A 27,643-nucleotide genomic window follows, 5' to 3' on the forward strand; every position below is an offset into this window, starting at 1 on the left:
ACCACCACACTAATCCCATCTCTTCAATCTATCACTAACCTCTGGTACCTTACCCTCTGCTTTCAAACATGTCACAATCACACCTATCCTCAAAAAGCCTTCCCTTGACCCGAGCGCTATGTCCAGCTACCGCCCCATATCTTTTCTCCAATTGGCTTCCAAACTCCTTGAGCAGCACGTCCATGCTGAACTTTACTCTCACTATGCATCTCTCTCTTCAACAATCTACAATCTGGCTCATTGACAGTTACAGGAATCGTTTGATTGCAGTAATTGCCTCAAAAGTTTGTGCAACAAAAAATTAAGTTAAGGGTGCCATCATTTCTGTCCAGGCCTATTTCAAGAGGTTTTTTTTTGTTTTTAAATTCTGTGGAAGCATGGTTGAAAAGCAATGTCTGATTTTCATTTGTTAATTTCCATAGAATTTTTATTTATTATTACTGTTAGATTCAAGTTATTTCTGTAACCATTTGGGTTTTTCTGTCATTAAATGAGGGGTACCAACAATTTTGACCACGTGTGTAAAAGGTCTGTGGTCACCCCTGCAGAACCACTCCTTTATAGGGGAGTCTGCTGTAACAGATCCACAACTAAATCCCCAGTGACCCCAGTGCAATAAACTTGTATATTTGTGTATATTTATGATTTGAACATACAAGAAAACTTGTTGTTTGTTTTTTTTGCTATCATTGTAAGTTTAATTTGTAAAAAGTTGACATTTTCCCATGTTTTTCATCTTAATTCATTTCCCCAGATTTTATGTATGTTGTCTCTGCTGATTTTAGAGTAGTACTTATTAGATAAGCTCTTTCTATCATATAGACGTCACCTTAAAGTTGGTGATAAGGAAAGTTTTAATTATTAAATCACAAAAGCGGAAAGAAAAATGGCACATTTTCATTTTTTTTACATGCTTATAAAAGAATTGAAAAAAGTGTCAAAATTATCTCTTTTAACTTGTATATTCAAAAATCTGCTGGTTTATTAAAATTGCTTTATGTTTCTGTAAGGCAATTTTAATTACAAAAAGCAATGCATATCACGGTACAGTATTCACGATTACAATCATCCTTATTTTGTGATGTATTAGATGTCATTACTGTTACTAGTTGACAGTCTCTTCTTTATAAACTCTCAGCATTTCCTTTCTGTTTGTAAATTGCCTCTTCCATTGTATAGATGACGAGGTGCTTGTATTTTTCTGACCTAAACCAGTTTTTGACAATTATTTTACATTTTTCATCATTTTTATGGTCAATGGTTATGTGAAGGTTATCTTGAGATCTCTCTTTAGTTATTTCTAGTTCTTCCGAATGATTAATGTAAATTACATCTGCTTTACCATCACTGGCATAATTATCAATCATTTTAGTTCCTGTAGCGTCCATGAGATTATAGATATCTTTGCCTTCTCCTCCTTGGAGAAAGTCATTACCGCCCAATGGTTGAATAAGATCGTTACCTCCCGCGCCTCTGATATAGTTGCTATCGTCGTTTCCTATCAAGATGTCGTCATAACTGGTGCCCACCACGTTCTCAATTCCAAAATAGAGGTCACCTTCAGCATCTGAACCGGCTCCATATCCAAGATATAGATTTACAAACACACCAGTTTTCTTTTGAAGATCTCCAAAGAATAATAAAGTATCGGATCCAGTACCTCCATAAACTGCATCTGCCCCCTGACCGGGGTAGATAACATCATCACCTTCACCACCTAAAATAAGATCGTTTCCTTCGCCTCCATGAATCTTGTCGTCTCCAGGTCCTCCGGAGAGGTAATCTTTCCCACTAGAACCTTGAAGTATGTCATCTCCTTCTAGACCGTAGATTACGTCCGTGTCCTTACCCCCTATGATTGTGTTATTTAAAGTATTTCCAGTAATAAAGTTTCTTTTCTGGAGAGACCCATATACAATCGGTACTTCATGAAGAGTCTTACTAGAGAGATCAAGGTGTAAATCCATAGACGAGAATCTTTCATCTACTAATAATGGCTGGATTTCCAAACGGTCGGTGAAAGTGAACAACACGTCATTTGTCTTAACTATCAAATGTATATGGTCCGTAGCTTTCTGCAACATTTCAAGTCTACATTCCCATTGGGCAACTGTTGGAGAACTTATTACTATTTGTGTCTTGTGATATGTGTCAAATCTGACTAAAATATCTTTAAAGTTGACATCAAGTATAAGATAATCCACCTGTAGATCTAAAGCATAATTGTTAAGCTTGTAGATGCCTTTATAATGCTTTTTCAGTACATAGGTGTCACTGCCTTCTCCACCTGACATTACTCCTCCATTCGTCCCAGGATCAATATAATTGTCTTTCTCATTTCCTAATATGATGGTGTATCTGGGAGGACCCATTATCTTAGTTGCTCCTTCATAGATCCCGGACCTGGTATCAATGACAACGTCAGGTATTGTATCTCTGGAGTTATCTACAGCATATATTACAGGTGTGAGTCCACTGGGAATACTGAATGTAATTCCATCTTCAGTTTGTATTTGCAAATGTCTGTAGCTTTCTGATCTGAACCAGTTATGTAGTAAAATGCTACAAAAGTCAGCAACATGGATTTGAAGACTAATAAATGAAAAAGTGGAATTTGTCTGCGACCTAGCAAGATCGAATTTTAGTGAGCTGTATTTCTTCTTGATGAAAAGGACATCCATGGCGCCATCTTCAGCATAGTTATCAATGAACATATTCTCTTTCCCACAGTCAATGACATAGGTGTCACTTCCTCCTCTTCCTGTAAGAGATCCCCCACCTTTACCTGCCTGGATGAAATTTGGTTTCTCATTACCTTGGATGATATCATAGTGAGAGGATCCAATCACGGTCATTATATTCTCGTTTCTGGGAATGGTATTTAAATCAATATTTATCCCCTTAGGGAACTGACTGTAGTCTAATATTAGTGGAATAATCCTTGGCTCTGACGTGTTGGTGATCTGGAACACCACTAAATCTTGGGATTTGAATATCACGTGTTGCCAATGCCACCCTCTGTACCAATCCTCCATGATCACACATATTTTTCCTCTGGGTTTCCAAATCTTCAAAGAGTGCTGAGGAACAACGTCAACCTTCAGGTCTGCATAGCTTGCCGGCAACTGTACAATGTCTACCAGGCCATCGTACGCAAAGTTGTTAATGGTGTCACAATCTTCCTTCTCTTGTATAATGTACATGTCCATCCCGTCACTTCCAGCCAAATAATTTTTACCACCTTTTCCCTGAAATACATTATTAAGGCGATTCCCGTATATAATGTCACTATTGTTACTGCCGATAACTGTGACCACTGTCTCCCAAAGTGAATCATTGAGATAAATCCGTGCACCAGAGTCTTTACTTGAAAAATCTAAACTAAAAGGCTCCAGAGGAACAATCCTGTTCATTCTAACTTGCCCAGTCTTTAACAGAGCCCCTTCCACACTTTTAAAAGTCATATGCCTATATTCTTCTCCAAGGAACCAGTTTTTAATCAGGATTTCATGAAGGTTATTGTTGAAAAGTTTCAGATTATTTTGTACTTTTTTTGCATTGATTTGTTGAAGAGGAATGTTGAAAATGAGGAGGTCCATCTCGTTATCGTTTGCCTGATTACAGATCTCGGTTTGTCCCGCGTTCTTCGGGATGTAATAGATGTCCTGACCGTTCCCACCATGGACAAAGGTTTTCTGAGGCCCTAAATAAAAAATGTCATTACCATCATTGCCAAATAGTTCATAGTGGTATCTGTCCAGAGTGTAGGAAAGTCCTTTGATAATGTTCTGCTGCACGGCATAGAATCGATTTGGTTTGGAGTTGCCCACATATGTACCATGCAGAGATCTGTCTTCGGGTGCCATGGAAGAAATAACATCTTTTGTTTTCCAGGGTATGAGCCAAAACATGGTGGCGGTTTTATGCATCATTTTAATATTTACTGTTTCTCCAATCCCCATAACCAGATCCACCAACTCACAATTTGTTTCAAAGGGAATCACTTTCACAATTTTGTTCGAAGTAAGAGGATCAGTTAATGTAATGTTCATTGTACTCTGGTCCGTTAACTCAACCCGTAAATTTCCTCCATAGGCAGAATATTCCCCTTCAGTGAAGTCTATCTTTTTGTGACACCTGTGTCCATCATCTACATCTAAGATTTTGTAGTAGTTCTCAGCAGTCTGCAGGTTGTGTACAAGATCCATAGACTTTTTGTGCTCTTGTTCGAGGTTATAAATGTTATAGAAAAATCCCGGGAGAGTTATCTGTTGCAATATTTGTAAAAAGCTGTACCCTATATCTCTTAGGGCTAATCCAATCCCCTTTAATACAGCCTTGAATTTGTCTTCTACGCCGGCACCAGAGGGTAAAGCATCCAACTCATGTTTTATTTCATGGTACATTGGGTCAATACCAAGACGGACAATACTCAAAGCCACAGTGACTGGAAGCATTTCAGGACCAGCCAGAGATGTGATAAATATTATGCTATCAAGAGCAGCATCTGTTATCCCAACTGGAGATTTCTGATGAAGATCCTCATATATATTAAATATTGTGAATCCTAAAGAAAGCATGGGGACTGTTTTAGCTACGGCACTGGCTTCAGTCAGAGCACTTGTGAACTTTACTGCTGATGCTTCCTCAAGTCCGACAGATATCTGGGAAATGGATTTCTGTGCAATATCGCCAACAAATTTATTAACTGCTGAATTGATACCAGTCAGCTCTGTTATTCCATGGACACCTTGGGCTAACATTACTGATCCTTCCGACTTTCGTCCTTCCGCAAACATCTGATTGGCGCTCTGAAATCCCATCAAGGTTCCATAGATTCCAAGTCCACGATTGACTTTTTCGTAACCAGAAACATCATTATAGTATGAATGTAAGACTTCATCTGAACTCGGAGATCCCTTTTTACCTGGTACTTCAATCTTCTTAGTCTCCAAGGGATTCATTTCATTTTCTAAGTCTATCGTAGTTGCACGTTCATCGCTCTCTATTGATTTTATTTTCCATTTCTCACCAAAGTTTGGAGAGACTAGTTCCTTTATATTCTTGGTGATCTGCTCCTTTAGTTGCTGTCTGTCCTCTGCCATTTTTAAGTGGAATTCTGTTTCTAAGCTTTTTCCCCTTGCTCTCTCTTCCAGATCTTTAAAAGAACTCATGCCATCGTCAGATAATTGCTCTGTATTAGGCCATATTCGCCTTCTGCAGTTTTCATCAATATTTAGTTCATTTATAGGAAGAGTTTCCGATATGCTTTGGGTTATTCTGTTGGCTTCATTTTGAGACATTTCTATTGGTTCGGGTAGATTTTTAGGTTTGTAATGATAATATTTTGTTCGGAATTTTCTGGTTAACCAAAGCTTCATTGCCGATACTGTTTCCTGTGCAACCTGATCATTCATGTTCTCTGCTGCAGTGGTCTCGTAATCCAGTCCTATTGCGGCATGGTTTCCACTCCATGTGTCCCCTCTTGCCATTGGGTTCCTGTGACGAAATTGTGACCATGATGATTCTGTATCCCACAGTAGACGATTTGTGATAAACATTGCTGGATTCCGAACAGCCTCAGAAATATGAGTGGCGAGGACAGCCATCCCGTTATAAGCATTTATCTTACCGATATCACGGTGGTGGTTGCCTACCCATTGCTGTGCCATTTCCAGAAACAATGAAGGACTTTCCAATCTCATTGTATCATAATCTACATTTTCCTGATTTCTAATGTTACAAAATTCTTGATTTATGAGTTTAGCTTTAGTTACACCATATAATCTAACATAAAAGTCTTCCAAGTTTATGCTGTAGATGTAGTCCTTAAATCGATAATATTTAACCGTGTTTTTCAAAGTGTTTTGAATTTGATGAAAAATGACATTAACTTGCCCAATATTTCTTTTATTTGAGAGATGATTCCATATATCCTTTAAATTCCTATTATTGTCAATTGTAATTCCATGCCTACTCAGTATATCAGCGACATTGTTCAGCTCATTCCTTCTCATCTCATTAGAACTTTGTATGATGTATTTGATATTTTCTTTTAAACTATCTAATCCTTCTACAACTTGGACCTTAATATTTTCTTTCATTCTAGTTTCATCCATGCTATTTTTATAATATACATCTAAACCTATGGTCTTTACCTCTTGAGCTTCTGTGTTAAACAACCTTCTCACATTGTCATCTATTAGTTGGCCAACACGTTCATCGTTAACGTGGTATAACACCCCATTCTCATTGTAAAATAACGGATCATTTTCTATATTCCTCGGCGCTAGAGGGTCAAACTCGTATTCAATGTTCTGACTTTCTATCCATTCTGGTCTTCTCTCCTTTGAGACACTCTCTTCCATGAGATTTTTATTATTATCTAAATAGAATTTTCGCTTGTGAATTGGGATGTATTTGCCCCACAGCGCTCGATTATTAAAATCAACAGTGCGTTTGCTACCATCTTCCTGCACTATGACCCTCGTTGTGCGAAGAGAGAGTGAACCTATAGATAATCCAGCATTATCCAGGTCCAAAAGGAAGTCTTTCGCAAAGGTTTTTCCTTCTTTCCCTGCCCCGGCATCACAAGAGACTATACTGATTTCTCTAATTTTGGGTGAACCTGAAGACCAATGAATTGGGGATGAAGGTTCACGAAGCTTCAATATATCTTTTGCCAACTGATCAGATGTTTTTCCACCTACAAACACATGGCCATCTCTGTGACCGCCATGTCCAACCATAGTGATTTTGGTATCTCCAGTTATATCTATTGCATTATTTGTTTTTACAAGTCTGAATTGTTCAGATTGTGCATCATATTTCAGTAAGGCTTTCTGGCGATTTATTTCTGTCTCCTTGCTGAACAAGTGGTCTGCGGCACGTTGGACAGGACCATCAGATCCAAGTTGTAGAATTATTTCTTTGTCTATTCTAATGTCAGGTATTTTCCTTTCTAGCTCCTTGTTGTTTTCTTTCACAGCTCTGGAAACCACCTATGAGTAGAAACATTTATGTAAAAGTAGGTTTTGGTAAAACGGGCATATATTGTAAATTTCTTACATTTTATGTGTGATACATATTAGCCCCTTACCGACATATGACATATTGGCTCCCTGACTTTGATGCGGGCTCAGAAACTGAGCCTATATCTTTGCCGGCAGATGATTGCTGAGTTATTAAGCCATCATCTTCCTCTAACAGCCGCAGATGGAGCAAAACTCCTCCAGCGGCTGTTAAGCAGATAAATGTTGCTATTAATCTGTGACAGTGGCATTTAAAGTATTTTTGCGTTCATTAAAGTCTGATCTATCAAAGTATAAAATAAATTAACCTGATCGGTAAACGACGTAACGAGGAGAAAAATAAAACCGCCAAAATTGTGGGTGTTTTTCCATCTGTCTCAAAAAATGTATGTTACAGAACCCCCCAGCGCCCAGAATATGTTATGCAGTTATATGTATGTATAATAGGTTCCATGTGAGATGCAGGTCCCTAATATATCAGCCCACAGGCTGCGCCCCCTGGGCAGAGGGGACAAGATATCCCCCTTCTGACCTCCCCACCATTGTAATTCCCACAGTAAATATTGGCAGGCTCCGGCCACCTGCGGCTATTGTAATGTATGTCTGGCCTGTCGCTTTTGAATTGGCCTGCCCTCTGTATCTGTTGTGATATATTCTGTGTCCTGTAAGTAAAGTGTTGTCACACTGGAAATACGTGGAGAAGCAGTGATATTTTATATGCGCCCATGTAATGAAGCCATTCCAGTCAGCGTCCTTCATTCAGAATCCAGCCAAAGCAGAGTGGACCTCCTAAAACACGGGGTGGTACTGAAAGAGGTACTCCAGCACAGCACAGCAGACCCCGTTACACTGGTGGCAGACAGCGGGATGTGATACCCCATCTACAGGAGGAAAGGAATGAATGGAAAATAACTACCAGAAGTTAAAGAGGACTACATTAAAAGACCTGGTGGAAGCTCGAGGGTTAATCGCCAGCAACAAAACAAAAGCGGATTTGATAGCAGCCATGATGGAACACGACAGTGCAGCGCCCCCCAATGTGAACGTGGAGGAGACTGAATTCCAGAGGGAGGTAAAGAACAGACTGGCGTTCTATGGCCCAAACTCTGCAGTAGAGATCATACGAGAGGTGATGGCTGATGTGCGTACGGATCTGAAGGAAAAGATGGCAGACCAGACCAGGATAGAGCTAGCCAAGATGGAGATGGCAGAGCGGACCAAAATAGAGCTGGCCAAGGTGGAGATGGCAGAGCGGAGAGAGGAGAGTCAGCGAGCAGGGGGAGCTCTGGCCTCCGCCCAGGTACCTTCAACAGTAAGCCACAAAAAGATCCAGTATAATGCCTTCCGACAGTTGGGGGAGGCAGAGGAAGACATTGATGGCTTTCTGCAGGACTTTGAGCAGCAGTGTGCCCTGCATCAAGTGAAGCCGGAGGAACAGGTTCAGATTCTGGCCAGCAAGCTGACAGGCCGGGCAGCAGACGCCTATCGCATGGTACCTGATGAGGACTGTATGGACTATGAGCGGATCAAAGAAGTGATCTTGGCCCGGTATGCGCTGACACCAGAGGCATACCGCCAGAAGTTTCGCGGACTTATAAAACGCGTAACCGATACCCACGCTGAATGGGCCTGTAAATTATGGCGGTCACTGCTACAGTGGGTACAAGGGAGCCAAGCAACCACTAAGGAGGATGTCCTCCAGCTCTTCTTGTTAGAGCGATTCTTTAATGGACTAACCCCCGAGACACAGGAATGGCTTCGGGACAGACGACCAATGACTCTTGAGGAGGCCGCTCGTCTGGCCGACGAACACCATGATGCCAGGAGGTCTCAGCCGTCCGGATCAAAGATGGTCACTATGGGTCCTCCCATAGGTCTGGAAGCCCCCAAACCACAGAAGATTGTCGGGGAACCAGCTCAAAACCTGACCTACCACAGTCCCCCTGGGGCGTGATGCCACACCTGCCATCAGCTGGGCCACCTGCAAAGACAATGTCCCAACCGGACTCAGCGTACCCAGTGGCCAAAGGCGGGAACAGCTACCTTCAGCCGGGCCGCTGTACACTGCTACCAAGGCGAAGCTGATCCAACATTGGGGGCTATGACTAACCAGGGGATGGAAGAGATGGAGGAAGTGCTGCATGAAGTAGACCCCGTGCAGGCGGCCCGGGCAGATAATCGACAACAGCATCGACAGGTCGTGTGGGTTAATGGGAAACGTATGCAGAGACTAAGAGATTCTGGAGCAACTTTGACCCTTGTGAAGCCTCATCTCGTCCGGGACCAAGAGAAGACGGACCGGACAGTGGCAGTCCGTGTAGCAGGGGGAGCCATACATCGACTGCCCACTGCCAGGATTCACCTGAACTGGGGAGTCGGCGATGGCCTGGTTGAGGTCGGCTTGATGGAGAAATTGCCTGCAGACGTCTTGCTGGGAAATGACTTGGGGCCTATGTTGTCTGCCTTCTCGGTCGCCCCTCTGGCTGAGACATATCCTGTGACCACCTGAAGACAAGCTCGAGCTGCGGAGGCAGAATCACACTCAGAGGAGGCCCAGGTAAGACACCCCAGCCCTACACGTATTCCCATAGCCAGACACATTTCTTGGGCCACCCCAGCTGAATTTAAGAAGGAGTTACTTGAGTATCTTTCATTAGAGGGACATCGTGGGAAGGTACAGGAGGGGAGAGGGCTACTGGAAGGGGAGCAGTTTGTATGGCAGCAGGGACTCCTCTACCAGGTTACCGAGCAGCACCACACAGGGACGAGCCCCACTATAAAACGACAGCTGGTAGTTCCCAAGAAGTACAGGCAGGAGTTACTGCGAATCTCTCATGACATACCCTTGGCCGGGCACTTCGGCGTCAGTCGCACCAGGCATCGTCTGACACAAAACTTCTTTTGGCCGGGGGTAACCTATGATGTTCGTCAGTACTGCCAGACCTGTGACACTTGCCAGCGCATTGACAAGAGAGGAGATCGCTGCCAGGCCAAATTACGCCCCCTCCCCATTGTGGAGGAACCATTTAGACGAGTAGCGGTCGATCTGATAGGGCCGTTAGCCAAACCCAGTCCGTCAGGGAAAAGGTACTGTATATTTTGACAGTGGTAGATTATGCCACACGGTATCCAGAGGCAGTTGCGTTACCTAACATATTGGCAGAGACGGTGGCGGCTGCCCTGCTCCAGGTTTTCTCACGGGTTGGATTTCCCTGGGAGATTATCTCGGACCAGGGTACCCAGTTTACAGCAGAAGTGACCAAACAACTGTGGAAGCTGTGCGGCGTAAAGTCCATTAGGAGCGCCCCGTACCACCCGCAAACCAATGGGTTGTGTGAACTCTTTAACGGAACGTTGAAACAACTCATTGGGACTTTTACCAGGACCTATAGGGACTGGGAGAAATTCTTGCCACACCTCCTGTTTGCCTATCGGGAGATACCCCAAGAATCCACGGGGTTCTCCCCGTTTGAACTGGTATACGGGAGGCGGGTAAGGGGACCCCTAGACTTAGTGCTAGAACACTGGGAAGGGGAGGGCACCATAGAAGGGGTACCTATTGTACCCTATGTGCTGGAATTCCGGGACCGCCTACAGGAGCTGACCCAGGCTGTACGTGGGAACCTGCAGGTGGCCCAACGGCGCCAGTGCGTATGGTACGATCGGAGGGCCAGAGAACGCACCTTTAAGATAGGACAGAAGGTCCTGGTGTTAGAACCCACTAAGCAGAACAAGTTCCAAGCTGCATGGCAGGGGCCCTACCAGGTAGTGGGGAAAATAGCCGACACCACCTATAATGTCGCCGATTGCGACGACCCCAGGGTTATCCGCATGTTCCACGTGAACATGCTGAAGCCCTACCGGGAGCGCCCTGAAGAGGTAGTGGCCATCTGTGCACCTGAAGCAGAGGATTTAGCCGGACTCACCTTGCCTGATGTCTTAGGGGAGAGGACTCAGTCTAAAACATGGGACCAGGTACACTGGGGTGAAGACCTAGGTCCCTGGGAGAGACAGCAGGCGGAGGCGTTGTTGAGGCAGCGACAGAGGATGTTTTCAGGGAGACCGGGGTACACCCACCTGGCACAACACAAGGTTGAGACCCAGGATTCGACCCCCCTGCGACAACCCCCCTTTCGCGTCCCTGAGTCTGTACGAGAAGGGATGAGACAAGAGATACGAGAGATGTTGCGTTTAGGGGTCATTGAAGAATCAGTCCCTGGGCATCCCCCGTAGTGTTAGTGCCCAAGAAGGATGGGACTACACGGTTTTGTGTAGACTATCGCAGGCTTAATGAGAAAACGGTGACAGATGCGTATTCCATGCCGCGCGTGGATGAGCTGTTAGACCGGCTGGCGGGGGCAAAGTATTTGACCACCATCGATCTATGCAAAGGCTACTGGCAGATTCCCCTTAGTCCCGACGCTATTCCCAAGTCTGCATTTGTCACCCTGTTCGGCTTATTCCAGTTTCAAGTTATGCCATTCGGGATGAAGAATGCCCCTGCGACCTTTCAGAGGCTGGCTGACCGGCTTCTGGATGGTCTCCAGGACTATGCCTGTGCCTACCTGGATGACATCGCCATCTACAGCGTGACATGGGAAGAACATCTAAATCACCTAGAGACAGTATTAGACAGGATCCACAAGGCCGGAATCACCCTGAACCCAAACAAGTGTCACGTGGGCAAAGCGGAGGTTCAGTATTTAGGACATTGGGTGGGAAGTGGGAAACAGCGACCAGAACCAGCCAAGATTGAGGCCATAGCCAAATGGCCCACCCCACGCACGAAAACCCAGGTCATGGCGTTTCTAGGGACAGCAGGGTATTACAGGAAATTTGTCCTCAATTACAGCAGCGTAGCCAAGCCCCTCACTGATCTGACCCGTAAGAACCAACCCCATCAGGTAACCTGGACCCCAGAATGTGAGGAAGCCTTCCGCCAGCTAAAGGACGCCCTCACCAATACCCCTGTATTGGCCGCACCCGATCCAACTAAACGTTTCCTTGTTCACACAGACGTTTCTATGTTTGGATTGGGGGCAGTACTGAGCCAAGTCGGGCCAAGAACACCCAGTAGCTTTCCTGAGTCGGAAACTACTGCCCTGTGAAGTAAGGTATGCGGCCATCGAGAAGGAGTGCCTGGCAGTAGTATGGGCACTCAAAAAGTTGCAACCATATTTGTATGGACGACAGTTTCCCTCCTAACGGACCATAATCCCCTAGTCTGGCTTAATCGGGTCTCCGGAGACAACGCCAGATTACTGCAGTGGAGTTTAGCCCTACAACTTCTGGACTTCACCATCCACTACAGACCCGGCAAACAAAATGGTAACGCCGATGGACTAAGTCGACAAACGTAACTTGTACCAACCCCATAAACTTCGGACATCCCCAAACCAATCCGTTCAGGATCAGACTGTGTATGCCGATTGCGTCGCTGAAAGGGGGAGCCGTGTTACAGAACCCCCCAGCACCCAGAATATGTTATGCAGTTATATGTATGTATAATAGGTTCCATGTGAGATGCAGGTCCCTAATATATCAGCCCACAGGCTGCGCCCCCTGGGCAGAGCGGACAAGATATCCCCCTTCTGACCTTCCCCACCTTTGTAATTCCCACAGTAAATATCGGCAGGCTCCGGCCACCTGCGGCTATTGTAATGTATGTCTGGCCTGCCGCTTTTGAATTGGCCTGCCCTCTGTATCTGTTGTGATATATTCTGTGTCCTGTAAGTAAAGTGTTGTCACACTGGAAATACGTGGAGAAGCAGTGATATTTTATATGCGCCCATGTAATGAAGCCATTCCAGTCAGCGTCCTTCATTCAGAATCCAGCCAAAGCAGAGTGGACCTCCTAAAACACGGGGTGGTACTGAAAGAGGTACTCCAGCACAGCAGACCCCGTTACAATGTAATATGAATCAAAGTATTATATCTACCCCAAAATGGTGTCAATAAAACAAGCCTCCTACAGCTCCATCACCCAAAAATTGGAACGTTATGGCTCTTGCAACATGATGACACAAGCAATTTTTTTTTTTACATATTCCTGATTTTTTTTCCACCACTTAAAATGCTGCTAATTAGTGATGAGCGAATATACGGTACTCGATTATAGCGACGCAGCTGAATGATTTACATCTGATAGCCAGCATAAGTACATGTGGGGGTTGCCTGGTTGCTAGGGTATCCCCACATGTACTTATGCTGGCTAACAGATGTAAATCATTCAGCACCGGCAAGAAAAACTAAAACTCCGAGCACTAAAAAATACTCGGAGGACCCCTGAGCGTGCCTGAGAAATCACAAGTAACGAGTATATTCGCTCATCACTACTGCTAATAAGATTGCACACAAAAAACAAGTCCTCAAATAATTCCATCAATGGAAAAATAATAAAATTATGCTTATAAAAAAGTTATTTTCTGTTGACACATTCCCTTTAAGTTGTATTATGTAATATTTTAGTTCCTCCCGTTATACTGACACCCAGGCTGCATTTCCTTATGAGCCATTGTCTTTTATCTATGTGTTCACCCACCTTGGCTATCTCCTCTCTGTCTTCATTTCGTGACGTTTCCATCCATAATTGTAAGTTTTGATTTTCAGTCCTGTAAAAAAAAAATATATGTTACCATCCAATATTCGTTATTTGCTTAAAAAAAAACAACTTTAAACTAGTATATAAGGCTTCATACCAGCAGATGACGCCTATTTTTTATTTTTTGTAAATAATTGTTTTGTGGGTATATTTTTGCAATTCTCTTTTAATACCTTTTTCCAAACCTACACATCAGATGGCTGTGAATAGCAGTGAGTCCAGTCCATAAACTACAGGTGGCACCTAGGATGCCAGCGTTCAACTACGGGCCGAGGACGTTCGCACTACCCTGGGCCGGCTTCTATGGAGTAAAGAAGTGGACTCTGGACCTGGGTAGTGTGAATCTGTTAGATCTCTTCTGGATAGTATATCAGGTGCAGACTGACCCGCTGATTCTTATCCACTAGGACAATGTTCTGACACCGATGTGCAGGGCCGGACTGGCATGGGACAAATCTCACAAATTTCAGATGGACCACTCTGGCCATGGGCAGGATTGATTACAACATTGTTAACAGTATCAGCGTTCTCAGGATGTCAGTAGTGGTAACAGTTACGTCGGAGCATAGAGCTCCTGGCTCCTTACTCTCTCTCTTATACCAGCAGTAGGCATGCAATTTCCGACCTGGGGTCTACTTTAGGCGGCGCCATGCAAGTGACGTCAGGTGGCACAATGTCATCACTGCATCACACCGGTTCACTGCGCGGCAAGCCGGCAGAAAAGGTGGAGGTTGTGGTAGATAGGGAGCTGTGCAGTCATGATAATGTACGGGGGCCATCATACTGTATGGGGAGCTGTTGGTGCCTTCTTACTGTATGGGGGGCTGTGGAGATAATCAAATTGTATAGAGGGTTGTAGGCACCAACATACTGTAATGGGGGCTATAGGGGGCATTATATTATATTGTAGGATGTGGGGGGATATCATAATGTATTGGGTCTGTTGGGGACATCATACTATATTAGGGTTGTCGGGAACATCATATTGTGTGGGGGGAAAATACTATGTATAGGGAATTGTGAAGCCTTCATACTGTTTGGAGTACTATGGGGGGACATCATAATTTATGGGGTCTGTGGATGACAATACAGTGTATAGAGAGCTGTACAGTCATCAACTTTTGGGATGGATCATTTGGGTGCGAGTATCTCTTTGAAGTGGACCTATGTTATCCTGTCTCTATATTTGTGTATTCTTACATGTATACCAATAAATAGATAAATAGATTTTTGTATAGGGGACTATTTGAGACATTATACTACATGGGAAAGGTGGAGGACATTATACTGTATGGGGGCTGTGGGGGACATTATACTGCATGAGGGCTGTGGGCGACATACTATATGGGAGGTGGGGGACATTATACGGTATGGGGGGACTGTGGGTGATATTATACTATATGGGTGCTGTGGGGTGCTTTATACCATATGAGGGCTGTGGGTGACATTATACCGTATGGAGGCTGTGGGGGACATTATACCGTATGAGGGCTGTGGGGGAGATTGTACTGTATGGGGGTTGTGGGTGACATACTATATGGGGGATGTGGGGGACACACTATATGGGGGAGATGGGGGACATTATACTGTATGTGAGCTGTGAGTGACATTATACTGTATGAGGGCTGTGTGTGACATTATACTGTATGGAGGCTGTGGGGGACATTATACCATATGAGGGCTGTGGGTGACATTATACTGTATGATGGCTGTGGGGGACATTATACTGTATGGGGCTGTGGGGGACATACTGTATGGGGGCTGTGAGTGACATACCGTATGAGGGCTGTAGGTGACATTATACAGTATGAGGTCTGTGGGGGACATTATACTGTATGGGGCTGTGGATGACATTATACTGTATGAGCGTTGTGGGGGACATTATACTGTATGGGGACAGTGGGTGACATTATACCGTATGAGGGCTGTGGGGGACATTATACTTTATGGGGGCTGTGGGGGACATTATACTGTATGGAGGCTGTGGGTGATATCATACTATGTGGGTGCTGTGTGGTACTTTTATACTGTATGAGGGCTGTGAGGGACATTATACTGTATGAGGGCTGTGGGTGATATTATACTATATGGGTGCTGTGGGGTACGTTATACCGTGTCAGGGCTGTGGGTGACATACTGTATGGGACTGTGGGGGGACATTATACCGTATGAGGGCTGTGAGTGACATTATACCATATGAGGGCTGTGGAGGACATTATATTGTATGAGCGCTGTGGGGGACATTATACTGTATGGGGGCTGTGGGTGACATTATACCATATGAGGGCTGTGGGGGACATTATACTGTATGGGGGCTGTGGGGAACATACTGTATGGGGGCTGTGGGTGACATACTATATGGGGACTGTGGGTGATATCATACTATGTGGGTGCTGTGTGGTACTTTACACCGTATGAGGGCTGTGGGTGACATTATAATGTATGAAGGCTGTGAGGGACATTATACTGTATGAGGGCTGTGAGTGATATACTATATGGGTGCTGTGGGTGACATTATAATGTATGAAGGCTGTGAGGGACATTATACTGTATGAGGGCTGTGAGTGATATACTATATGGGTGCTGTGGGGGTACATTATACCGTATGAGGGCTGTGAGTGATATTATACCATATGAGGGCTGTGGGGGACATTATACTGTATGGGGGCTGTGGGGGACATTATACTGTATGGGGGTCTGCGGGGAACAATACTGTGTTTTACATGGAAAGCTAAATAGATAGGAGGCACACCCCCAAAGGTACCAAGTAAGAAAAATTAAAGGAACACCAAAACCTTGGACTATCACTCCTGTATGTATAAGTGCAATGTGTAGGTGCACATTCACACTCTGACCAATAACAGACAAAACCTAAGATAAAGCAAATGAATATATGAAATACTGACCCACTGATTTCTTTCGACTATGAAGATATTCTGCCCCTGATGTGTGTTGGATAAATGGCACTACCACTATTGTGTTGGGAGCATGAATGCCCTATTTTGTTTTATGTGTTTTTTTATTTTATTTATTGCTTTATTGGTAATGTGAATTTAAACCTTTGTGACTTTAGCAAAATAATGTTGGCTCTGCATTTCTTTTTCTCAGGTAAAACTTATATTACAGATTTTTGCACCAACCTAAGATCCAGATTTTCCCCATCTGTTCCAGCGATCTTGGTTCTGTAGTGTTCCAAGTACTGAAATTCTCTAGGTGCTGAAAGCAAAACATAACAGAATAGATGAGGCTTCCTACGTTTATAGTCATAGACAGCTCAGGGATCATTTTTGTCTGGAAGATTTTACACTTTCCTAAACTTTTGGGGTGAAACATTTAAGTGCGATCATCTCTTTGAGGTGTACCTATGTTACCCTGTTTCCATATTTGTGAGTCCTTACATGTGTAACAATAAATAGATAAATTGATTTTTGTTTGGATATATTTTATTTTGGATTATTGCGGTCATTTTTAGTGCCAATTTGCTGCTCTGTTGCTTGCAGCATTGGAAAGGGCACAGTCAGGGCCAGTGGCTTGATTATACCACTGGTCATGAACAATCCCAGCTATTTTAGCTATGTCCTAACCCATATATACAGCTATAGCTATAGCAATGACCAAGCTATTGCACAACTCTTGGGGAATCCGTTAATTTCAGCTAGAAGAGTATAACCCCTACATATAAAACATAACTTTTACTGTCATCATTAAAAATTGAACAAACAAATAATAAAGTGCTCACGCCGAAAACCGTGCAGATAAAAAACTGGTTGTGTCTCACCAATTGTAGACTCAGGTACCCATATAGATGGATCAGGGTGCCCGGGAGGGTCCAGTAACAAGATGGAGCAATGTGAAAGGGGATGGGGAATTGTTACCTATTCCCCTGTCGTGCCCCAGCATTAACTCCTGTCCTTACAAGGACAGGCCCAGATGAGCCCTACACTGGACACCCCCCCGCCAGATGTGTTAGTGAAAAGCGTCTCCCAACGCGTTTCTTCTCTAGTTGCAGAGATTCATCAGGGGAGTTCCATAAAGTCCGTGAGCACAATTTAGCTCAGGTACCCAAAATTTGAGGATATCAGCAGTGGCCGTATGTCCTCTGGTATCAGACAAATTTCTGTGTGGCCGTATGCCACAACCGGTGAGTCAACCAGATATGGCACCCGCTGCCTATTTATAAAGATAGTGGGCAATATCCCCCCGGAAGTGAAAACCAGGATGAACACCCCCTATGTCACATACCCCAATAAATCGCTGCGCCACACTGCGTTCCACGTCTCTGGAACGCACGCCTGCTCACATGGATGCCCTGTATCCGGCCGCCGCTTGCACTGAGCGCGCCCGATAACCGGAAGTGCCGGCGCCATATTGGACGACTGACTTCCGGTGCGCCGTTAGTCATATGCATTCCAGGGAAGGACGCACCTTATGACGTTGAGGTGTGTGCGCTGCAATATCCATCCAGCCCGCGGCACCCAGCCGCAAACATGCGTTCCGGCCTGGGACGCACCCGCGCCTCCCAAGACATAGTTATAAGTGTGTGTTACCATCTGGAGCGCATTAACGTTTTGAACCGTACGTTACCACAGCATATGTCCCAGGGTCACTACATACCCTTATTCAAAACCCTGTTTACGTTTTGCATGGACCCTCCATGGCTGGAAATGTCCAGACCAAATATTATATGCATGCAGTCCGCACGTACACAATAGATGGAAGAGGGTAGAAGGGGTAGAGAAGGGAAAGGGGATAACAAATGTATGGTATATACATACCCTTAAAAGAAACCAGCTAATAGCTGAAAGTGGCAGCAGGAAAATTAGTGATTAATCAAGTTTGTCCAAAATGGATATATGTATCCCTCATTACTGGAAATATTCCGATATATTTTACAAAAGTTATAGCCCATCGGTACCAGATTTATTCTGAAGAGGGAGACCAAGGGGCAGTATAGTGATACTGCACCATAAGCTTGCAAGTGTTTTGTTTATCATGACTGTTTCAAGGGACCAGGACAGACACTAGTGTGTCTCCTATCAATAATGTGGATACACATAAAAATAAATAATATCACAAACAGAGAAGGATGACAATCAACAGGGAGACAGTGCGTCGGGGGTGACCATGAGAAACCCACAGGGCCTACAAAAAGCAGCCAAAATTAAGCTGCTCATTGAGTCCATGCGGGTGGCAGGTGTCCAACACAAATATCCATCTTGCCTCTCTCTGTAGCAAGATTTTATCAAAGTCACCTCCCCTAGGTGGTGGGGACACCTTGTCAATCCCCATAAAGGCTATGGCTTTAACATCTCCACCATGCTCCACGTTCACATGTCTGGCAATGGGGGTATCCCTCTGATTCCGGATATCCCCCAGGTGTTCCCCTACCTGTCTCCTAAGTTCCCGGGTGGTTTTGCCAATATAGGAGATACCGCAGATACATACAGCCCGATACACCACCCCTTTGGACTTACAGTTAATAAATTGCTTGATGGTATATGTCTTCTGTGTACGGATGTTGTAGAACTCCTTGGTCACCTGTATTGATTCACATGCAATACAGCCACTACACCTATAACAGCCCACGGGCCTCTTAGGCAGCCAAGTGGACTGAACCGGTGTGGTGAGATGACTGTGTACCAGTCGGTCCCCTAGTGTTCGACACTTTCTGTAGGTCACCTGGGGTACCGTACCCACTGCCTCCCTCAGGTCCTCATCCATTGCAAGGATGCCCCAATGTTTACTTAGGACCGCTCTGCCATGTGCAGCCCCATTATCGAACGCACAGACCATTCTGATGGTATTCACCTCATTATTTTCCCTCCTCCGTGGTGTCAATAGATCATTCCTGACCCGAGTTTTTGCTTGTTGATATGCCTCCCTCAGCACCCGATCCGGGTACCCTCTCTCCAGAAACCAGATTCTGAGGTCTCTTGCTTTAATCCTAAAGTCTGCCTCATCAGAGCAATTCCTTCTCAGACGAAGGTATTGACCCTTTGGTATACCTTTTTTGAGGGAATATGGATGGTTACTATCCCACCTTAATACCGAATTTGTGGAGGTAGGTTTTCTGAAGATTGTAGTATCCAGACCATCACGGTTGTTTTTAGAAATCAAGATATCAAGGAACGGGAGACTTTTTTCCTCCAATTCTGATGTAAACCTCAAACCAAGATTGTTCTGATTTAATGATACCATGAATTCGTGGAAGGTATCTCGATCACCCTTCCACAAAACAAATACATCGTCTATATAACGGACCCAAAGGTCAATATAGACGGTAAAATGTTCATTTGCCTCAGTGAATACGGTAGTATCCCCCCACCAGCCCAGGAACAGATTGGCGTAGCTAGGTGCACACGGGCTACCCATAGCAGTGCCCCTGAGCTGGTGGAGGACCTTCCCCTCAAAGAGAAAGTAGTTGTTATTGAGGACATATTCAAGAAGGATAAGCAAAAACTCATTATGAGGAACAAATTGTTGTCCTCTCGTACTCAGGAAGTACCGTACCCCCCGCATCCCACAATCATGTGGGATGGAGGAGTACAGTGACTCCACGTCGATACTTGCCAGAAATGACCCAGATTCAATAGAGATCCCCTCTAGTCTGCGTAACAAGTCCATAGTATCCCTGATATACGATGGAAGGGATATCACAAATGATCTTAAAATGTGATCAATGTAGGTACCTATATTCTGGCAGATACTGCCTATCCCAGAAACAATGGGTCTCCCCTTTAAAGGTACTGTGCATTTGTGGACCTTAGGGAGAGCATAAAAGGTAGCCATAATCGGGTGCTGAGGGAGGAGGAAGTTGTATTCTTCCTGGCTTATGAGGTCATCAGCTTTAGCTTTTTGTAAGATAGTTTCCAGATCCCTCATACACCGTGCTGTCGGATTCTGCACTACCCGAGCATATGGGATAGGCAGTCCACTTGGCTGCCTAAGAGGCCCGTGGGCTGTTATAGGTGTAGTGGCTGTATTGCATGTGAATCAATACAGGTGACCAAGGAGTTCTACAACATCCGTACACAGAAGACGTATACCATCAAGCAATTTATTAACTGTAAGTCCAAAGGGGTGGTGTATCGGGCTGTATGTATCTGCGGTATCTCCTATATTGGCAAAACCACCCGGGAACTTAGGAGACGGGTAGGGGAACACCTGGGGGATATCCGGAATCAGAGGGATACCCCCATTGCCAGACATGTGAACGTGGAGCATGGTGGAGATGTTAAAGCCATAGCCTTTATGGGGATTGACAAGGTGTCCCCACCACCTAGGGAAGGTGACTTTGATAAAATCTTGCTACAGAGAGAGGCAAGATGGATATTTGTGTTGGACACCTGCCACCCGCATGGACTCAATGAGCAGCTTAATTTTGGCTGCTTTTTGTAGGCCCTGTGGGTTTCTCATGGTCACCCCCGACGCACTGTCTCCCTGTTGATTGTCATCCTTCTCTGTTTGTGATATTATTTATTTTTATGTGTATCCACATTATTGATAGGAGACACACTAGTGTCTGTCCTGGTCCCTTGAAACAGTCATGATAAACAAAACACTTGCAAGCTTATGGTGCAGTATCACTATACTGCCCCTTGGTCTCCCTCTTCAGAATAAATCTGGTACCGATGGGCTATAACTTTTGTAAAATATATCGGAATATTTCCAGTAATGAGGGATACATATATCCATTTTGGACAAACTTGATTAATCACTAATTTTCCTGCTGCCACTTTCAGCTATTAGCTGGTTTCTTTTAAGGGTATGTATATACCATACATTTGTTATCCCCTTTCCCTTCTCTACCCCTTCTACCCTCTTCCATCTATTGTGTACGTGCGGACTGCATGCATATAATATTTGGTCTGGACATTTCCAGCCATGGAGGGTCCATGCAAAACGTAAACAGGGTTTTGAATAAGGGTATGTAGTGACCCTGGGACATATGCTGTGGTAACGTACGGTTCAAAACGTTAATGCGCTCCAGATGGTAACACACACTTATAACTATGCCTTGGGAGGCGCGGGTGCGTCCCAGGCCGGAACGCATGTTTGCGGCTGGGTGCCGCGGGCTGGATGGATATTGCAGCGCACACACCTCAACGTCATAAGGTGCGTCCTTCCCTGGAACGCATATGACTAACGGCGCACCGGAAGTCGGTCGTCCAATATGGCGCCAGCACTTCCGGTTATCGGGCGCGCTCAGTGTAAGCGGCGGCCGGATACAGGGCATCCATGTGAGCGGGCGTGCGTTCCAGAGACGTGGAACGCAGTGTGGCGCAGCGATTTATTGGGGTATGTGACATAGGGGGTGTTCATCCTGGTTTTCACTTACGGGGGGATATTGCCCACTATCTTTATAAATAGGCAGCGGGTGCCATATCTGGTTGACTCACCGGTTGTGGCATACGGCCACACAGAAATTTGTCTGATACCAGAGGACATACGGCCACTGCTGATATCCTCAAATTTTGGGTACCTGAGCTAAATTGTGCTCATGGACTTTATGGAACTCCCCTGATGAATCTCTGCAACTAGAGAAGAAACGCGTTGGGAGGCGCTTTTCACTAACACATCTGGCGGGGGGTGTCCAGTGTAGGGCTCATCTGGGCCTGTCCTTGTAAGGACAGGAGTTAATGCTGGGGCACGACAGGGGAATAGGTAACAATTCCCCATCCCCTTTCACATTGCTCCATCTTGTTACTGGACCCTCCCGGGCACCCTGATCCATCTATATGGGTACCTGAGTCTACAATTGGTGAGACACAACCAGTTTTTTATCTGCACGGTTTTCGGCGTGAGCACTTTATTATTTGTTTGTTCAATTTTTAATGATGACAGTAAAAGTTATGTTTTATATGTCCTAACCCAAACTAAGAAGGGATTTACCGTATATAAACTCATCCCAAAAGTTGGATTCCAGCCCAGGTTGTTGCATCTCTAGGGCCATCAGACCTAAATTTCTACGGCAGCGAAGGAGCCGAGATGACCAGGTGGGGTGCTGCAGCTTATTTGATCCTCTGATCTGTGGAGGTTCTTGAGATTGCACACCAACGATCATATGTTAGTGGTATAACCTATGGATCAGCATTCACTCGAAAGTCCTGGGTAATTCCATTAGTTTTTTTTCAAGATGACCAATCTAATTTGGAGTTTGGCTTCTGGAATAGTTGTAACTGCAGTGGAAAAGTTACATAAAACCCAGTTAACGTCATCTTACTCTCCTTACCATCATTTACACCTTTCACTCTCTGAATATTCAGCACGTGCACAGTGGTCCACAGGGCGATGCACAACCAAAACGTCCTCTTCTTTGAATCCATCTTTTAGATCACAATCATAGTCTAGAGAATTATAATAATAATAATCTTTATATAGCGCCAACATATTCCGCAGCGCTTTACTGCTTAACAGTTTCAAACACAACAGTCATAAGTAACAACGTAAGCAATACAATAATTAAAGCAAAATAAGACGACCCTGCTCGTGAGAGCTTACAATCTACAATGAGGTGGGGGAGATACAAAGTACAGGTGTGTATTTACAATGATCTATTTACAATGGTGGTCCAGCCATCTTCAGGGGGTGGGGGATAGCTGGAGATAGTGAATGGGCTACACACACACAAACATAAAATGACTTTGATTAGTGAACGTGATAGGCCGCTCTGAACAAATGTGTTTTGAGGGAGCACCTAAAACTATGCAAATTGTGGATGGTCCTAATATCTTGGGGTAGAGCATTCCAGAGGATTGGCACAGCACGGGAGAAGTCTTGGAGTCGGCAGTGGGAGGTACGGATTAATGCAGAGGTTAGTCGAAAGTCGTTTGCAGAGCGCAGTGGTCGGTTAAGCCAATAGACAGAAATGAGGGAGGAGATGTAAGGGGTTGCTGCACTGTGGAGAGCTTTGTCGGTGAGAACAAGTGCTTTGAATTGTATCCTGTAATGAAGAGGCAGCCAGAGTAACGACTGGCGAAGAGCGGACACGTCCGAGTAACGAATAGCTAGATAGACAACCCTGGCTGCTGTATTAAGGATGGACTGGAGAGGGGAAAGTCGAGTAAGGGGGAGGCCAATTAGTAGAGCATTGCAGTAGTCCAGGCGGGAGTGGATCAAGGCGACAGTGAGGGTTTTTGTTGTTTCCATGATGAGAAAAGGACGGATTCTAGAGATGTTCTCTGGGTGTAAGCAGCACGAGCGGGCAAGATTGTATATGGGATGTGAAGGAGAGATTGGAGTCAAACATAGCACCCAGACAGCGTGCCTGCTGCCGAGGTGTTGTTATGGTGCCACCCACGGAGAGGGAAATGTTAGATTTAGGGAGGTTAGTAGATGGCGGGAGAAGAAGTTCAATTTTGGAGAGGATGAGTTTCAGATAGAGAGCGGACATGATGTTGGAGACTGCGGACAGACAGTCACTGGCGTTCTGTAGTACAGCAGGAGTAAGGCCAGGGGATGACGTGTATAGTTGTGTGTCATCAGCATAAAGATGGGACTGAAAGCCAAATCTGCTGATGGTCTGTCCAATTGGGGCCGTGTAGAGGGAGAAGAGAAGGGGGCAAAGGACTGATCCCTCAGGTACCCCGACAGTGAGAGGAAGAGGAGATGAAGTGGAGCCAGAGAACAGAACACTGAAGGAGCGGTCAGAAAGATAGGAGGAGAACCAGGAGAGAGCAGTGTCCTTAATGCCTAGTGACTGGAGCCTAAAGAGTAGGAGAGGGTGGTCAACAGTGTCGAAAGCTGCAGAAAGGTCGAGAAGAATGAGCAGAGAGTAGTCACTGTTACATTTTGCTGTCAGAAGGTCATTGGTCACCCTGATGAGTGCCGTTTCTGTCGAATGTAGGGGGCGGACACCAGACTGTGAAGGGTCTAGGAGGGAATGAGTGGAGAGGTAACGGGTAAGGTGGTAGTAGATCCGGCGCTCCAAGAGTTTAGAGACGAAGGGTAGATTGGAGACTGGTCTGTAGTTGTTTGTGCAGGATGGGTCTAGGGCGGGTTTCTTTAGTAATGGAGTAATGATAGAGTGTTTGAAGGAGGAGGGTGTGATGATAATGTATAATATGATTTTTTAGTTGTCCCTGTTAGCACACATATTGTGGGCTCTGACCCCCCCCTTCTCTCTGTGTTTCTGCTGGCAGAGATGTATGTATGTGGATCCCAAATCCCTCATGGCAACCCCACAAGAATTTTTAATGCGCTTGTAACTGCACAAATCTCCCTCCATGTTGTGAATTTGCTTTTTGCTCCCTCTAGTGGTTACTAGTTTTTTGACTCTGGTTTTTCTGTCATTCCTTTTATCCGCACCTGGGTCGTTAGTTAGGGGTGTTGCTATATAAGCTCCCTGGACCTTCAGTTCTATGCCTGGCAACGTAGTTATCAGAGCTAGTCTGCTGTGCTCTTGTCTACTGATCCTGGTTCCAGTTATATCAGCTAAGTCTGCCTTTTGCTTTTTGCTATTTGTTTTGGTTTTGTATTTTTGTCCAGCTTGTTCCAAATCTATATCCTGACCTTTGCTGGAAGCTCTAGGGGGGCTGGTGTTCGCCCCCCGGACCGTTAGACGGTTCGGGGGTTCTTGAATTTCCAGTGTGGATTTTGATAGGGTTTTTGTTGACCATATAAGTTACCTTTCTTATTCTGCTATCAGTAAGCGGGCCTCTCTGTGCTAAACCTGGTTCATTTCTGTGTTTGTCATTTCCTCTTACCTCACCGTCATTATTTGTGGGGGGCTTCTATCCAGCTTTGGGGTCCCCTTCTCTGGAGGCAAGAAAGGTCTTTGTTTTCCTCTACTAGGGGTAGCTAGATTCTCCGGCTGGCGCGTGTCATCTAGAATCAACGTAGGAATGATCCCCGGCTACTTCTAGTGTTGGCGTTAGGAGTAGATATATGGTCAACCCAGTTACCACTGCCCTATGAGCTGGATTTTTGTATTCTGCAGACTTCCACGTTCCTCTGAGACCCTCGCCATTGGGGTCATAACAGTTTGCCAGGCCAGTATTAAATGTTTAATGCATTGCAGAAGAGGGATTATAAGAAAGAAGATTCTGAGTTTTTTTTTTTCTTCTTCCCCTTTACCTCAGAGTGGCTATGCTTGCTGCAGACATGAATGTCCAGACCTTGATTACAAGTGTGGACCAGCTGGCTACTCGTGTGCAGGGCATACAAGACTATGTTATCAGAAATCCTAGGTCAGAACCTAAAATACCGATTCCTGAACTGTTTTCCGGAGACAGGTTTAAGTTTAGGAATTTCGTGAATAATTGTAAATTGTTTTTGTCCCTGAGACCCTGTTCATCTGGAGATTCTGCTCAGCAAGTAAAAATTGTTATTTCGTTCTTACGGGACGACCCTCAGGATTGGGGTTTTTCGCTGGCGCCAGGAGATCCGGCATTGGCTGATCTTGATGCGTTTTTTCTGGCGCTCGGTTTACTTTATGAGGAACCCAATCTTGAGATTCAGGCAGAAAAGGCCTTGCTGGCTATGTCTCAGGGGCAGGACGAGGCTGAAGTGTATTGCCAAAAATTTCGGAAATGGTCCGTGCTGACACATTGGAACGAGTGTGCACTGGCCGCTAATTTTAGAAATGGCCTTTCTGAAGCCATTAAGAATGTTATGGTGGGTTTTCCCATTCCCACAGGTCTGAATGATACTATGGCACTGGCTATTCAAATTGACCGGCGGTTGCGGGAGCGCAAAACCGCAAATTCCCTCATGGTGTTGTCTGAACAGACACCTAATTCGGTGCAATGTGATAGAAAAACCGCAAATTCCCTCCTGGTGTTGTCTGAACAGACACCTGATTTAATGCAATGTGATAGAATCCTGACTAGAAATGAGCGGAAAATTCATAGACGCCGGAATGGCTTGTGCTACTACTGTGGTGATTCTACACATGTTATCTCAGCATGCTCTAAACGTATAGCTAAGGTTGTTAGTCCTGTCACCGTTGGTAATTTGCAACCTAAATTTATTCTGTCTGTAACTTTGATTTGCTCACTGTCATCTTATCCTGTCATGGCGTTTGTAGATTCAGGTGCTGCCCTGAGTCTCATGGATCTCTCATTTGCTAGGAGCTGTGGTTTTACTCTTGAACCATTAGAAAATCCTATTCCTCTTAGGGGTATTGATGCTACACCATTGGCAGCAAATAAACCGCAGTATTGGACACAGGTTACCATGTGCATGACTCCTGAACACCGCGAGGTGATACGTTTCCTGGTTTTACATAAAATGCATGATTTGGTTGTTTTAGGGCTGCCATGGTTACAGACCCATAATCCAGTCCTGGACTGGAAGGCTATGTCAGTCTCAAGTTGGGGCTGTCGTGGTATTCATGGGGATTCCCTGCCTGTGTCTATTGCTTCTTCTACGCCTTCGGAAGTTCCGGAGTATTTGTCTGATTATCAGGATGTCTTCAGTGAGTCTGAGTCCAGTGCACTGCCTCCTCATAGGGACTGTGACTGTGCTATAGATTTGATCCCAGGCAGTAAATTTCCTAAGGGAAGACTGTTTAATCTGTCGGTACCTGAACATACCGCTATGCGTTCATATATCAAGGAGTCTTTGGAGAAAGGACATATTCGTCCGTCTTCTTCCCCTCTTGGTGCGGGATTCTTTTTTGTGGCAAAAAAGGACGGATCTTTGAGACCTTGTATTGATTATCGGCTTTTAAATAAGATCACTGTCAAATTTCAGTATCCTTTACCGCTGTTGTCTGACTTGTTTGCCCGGATTAAGGGTGCCAAGTGGTTCACCAAGATAGACCTTCGTGGTGCGTACAACCTTGTGCGCATTAAGCAAGGTGATGAATGGAAAACCGCATTCAATACGCCCGAAGGTCATTTTGAGTACTTGGTGATGCCTTTTGGGCTCTCCAATGCGCCTTCAGTTTTTCAGTCCTTTATGCATGACATTTTCCGGAAGTATCTGGAAAAATTTTTGATTGTTTATCTGGATGATATTTTGGTTTTTTCTGATAATTGGGATTCGCATGTGGAGCAGGTCAGGTTGG

At 44.9% G+C, this 27,643-nt stretch overlaps 2 protein-coding genes across 4 annotated transcripts in view; one reads left to right on the forward strand and one right to left on the reverse strand.

Annotated features, from left to right (window-relative positions):
- LOC143807280 (WD repeat-containing protein 88-like) overlaps window positions 1-16,876 on the forward strand; it is a 180,638-nt gene extending 163,762 nt beyond the window's left edge. Inside the window, exon 4 of the mRNA XM_077288646.1 lies at window positions 16,741-16,876. Within this exon, the coding sequence (XP_077144761.1) occupies window positions 16,741-16,820 (80 nt within the window). The 3' untranslated portion in view covers window positions 16,821-16,876. The remainder of the gene's footprint in view (window positions 1-16,740) is intronic.
- LOC143807276 (uncharacterized) overlaps window positions 846-27,643 on the reverse strand; it is a 65,780-nt gene continuing 38,982 nt past the window's right edge. For all 3 annotated transcript variants that reach the window (XM_077288641.1, XM_077288640.1, XM_077288639.1), the window contains exons 2-5: window positions 22,865-22,979; window positions 16,773-16,848; window positions 13,573-13,642; window positions 846-7,001 (exon numbers count right to left, since the gene is read on the reverse strand). In XM_077288641.1, the coding sequence (XP_077144756.1) occupies window positions 1,125-7,001; window positions 13,573-13,642; window positions 16,773-16,848; window positions 22,865-22,958 (6,117 nt within the window). In that variant the 5' untranslated portion in view covers window positions 22,959-22,979 and the 3' untranslated portion in view covers window positions 846-1,124. The remainder of the gene's footprint in view (window positions 7,002-13,572; window positions 13,643-16,772; window positions 16,849-22,864; window positions 22,980-27,643) is intronic.

Source organism: Ranitomeya variabilis, chromosome 2 (genome assembly GCF_051348905.1).
Source record: "Ranitomeya variabilis isolate aRanVar5 chromosome 2, aRanVar5.hap1, whole genome shotgun sequence".
Lineage (NCBI taxonomy): Eukaryota > Metazoa > Chordata > Amphibia > Anura > Dendrobatidae > Ranitomeya > Ranitomeya variabilis.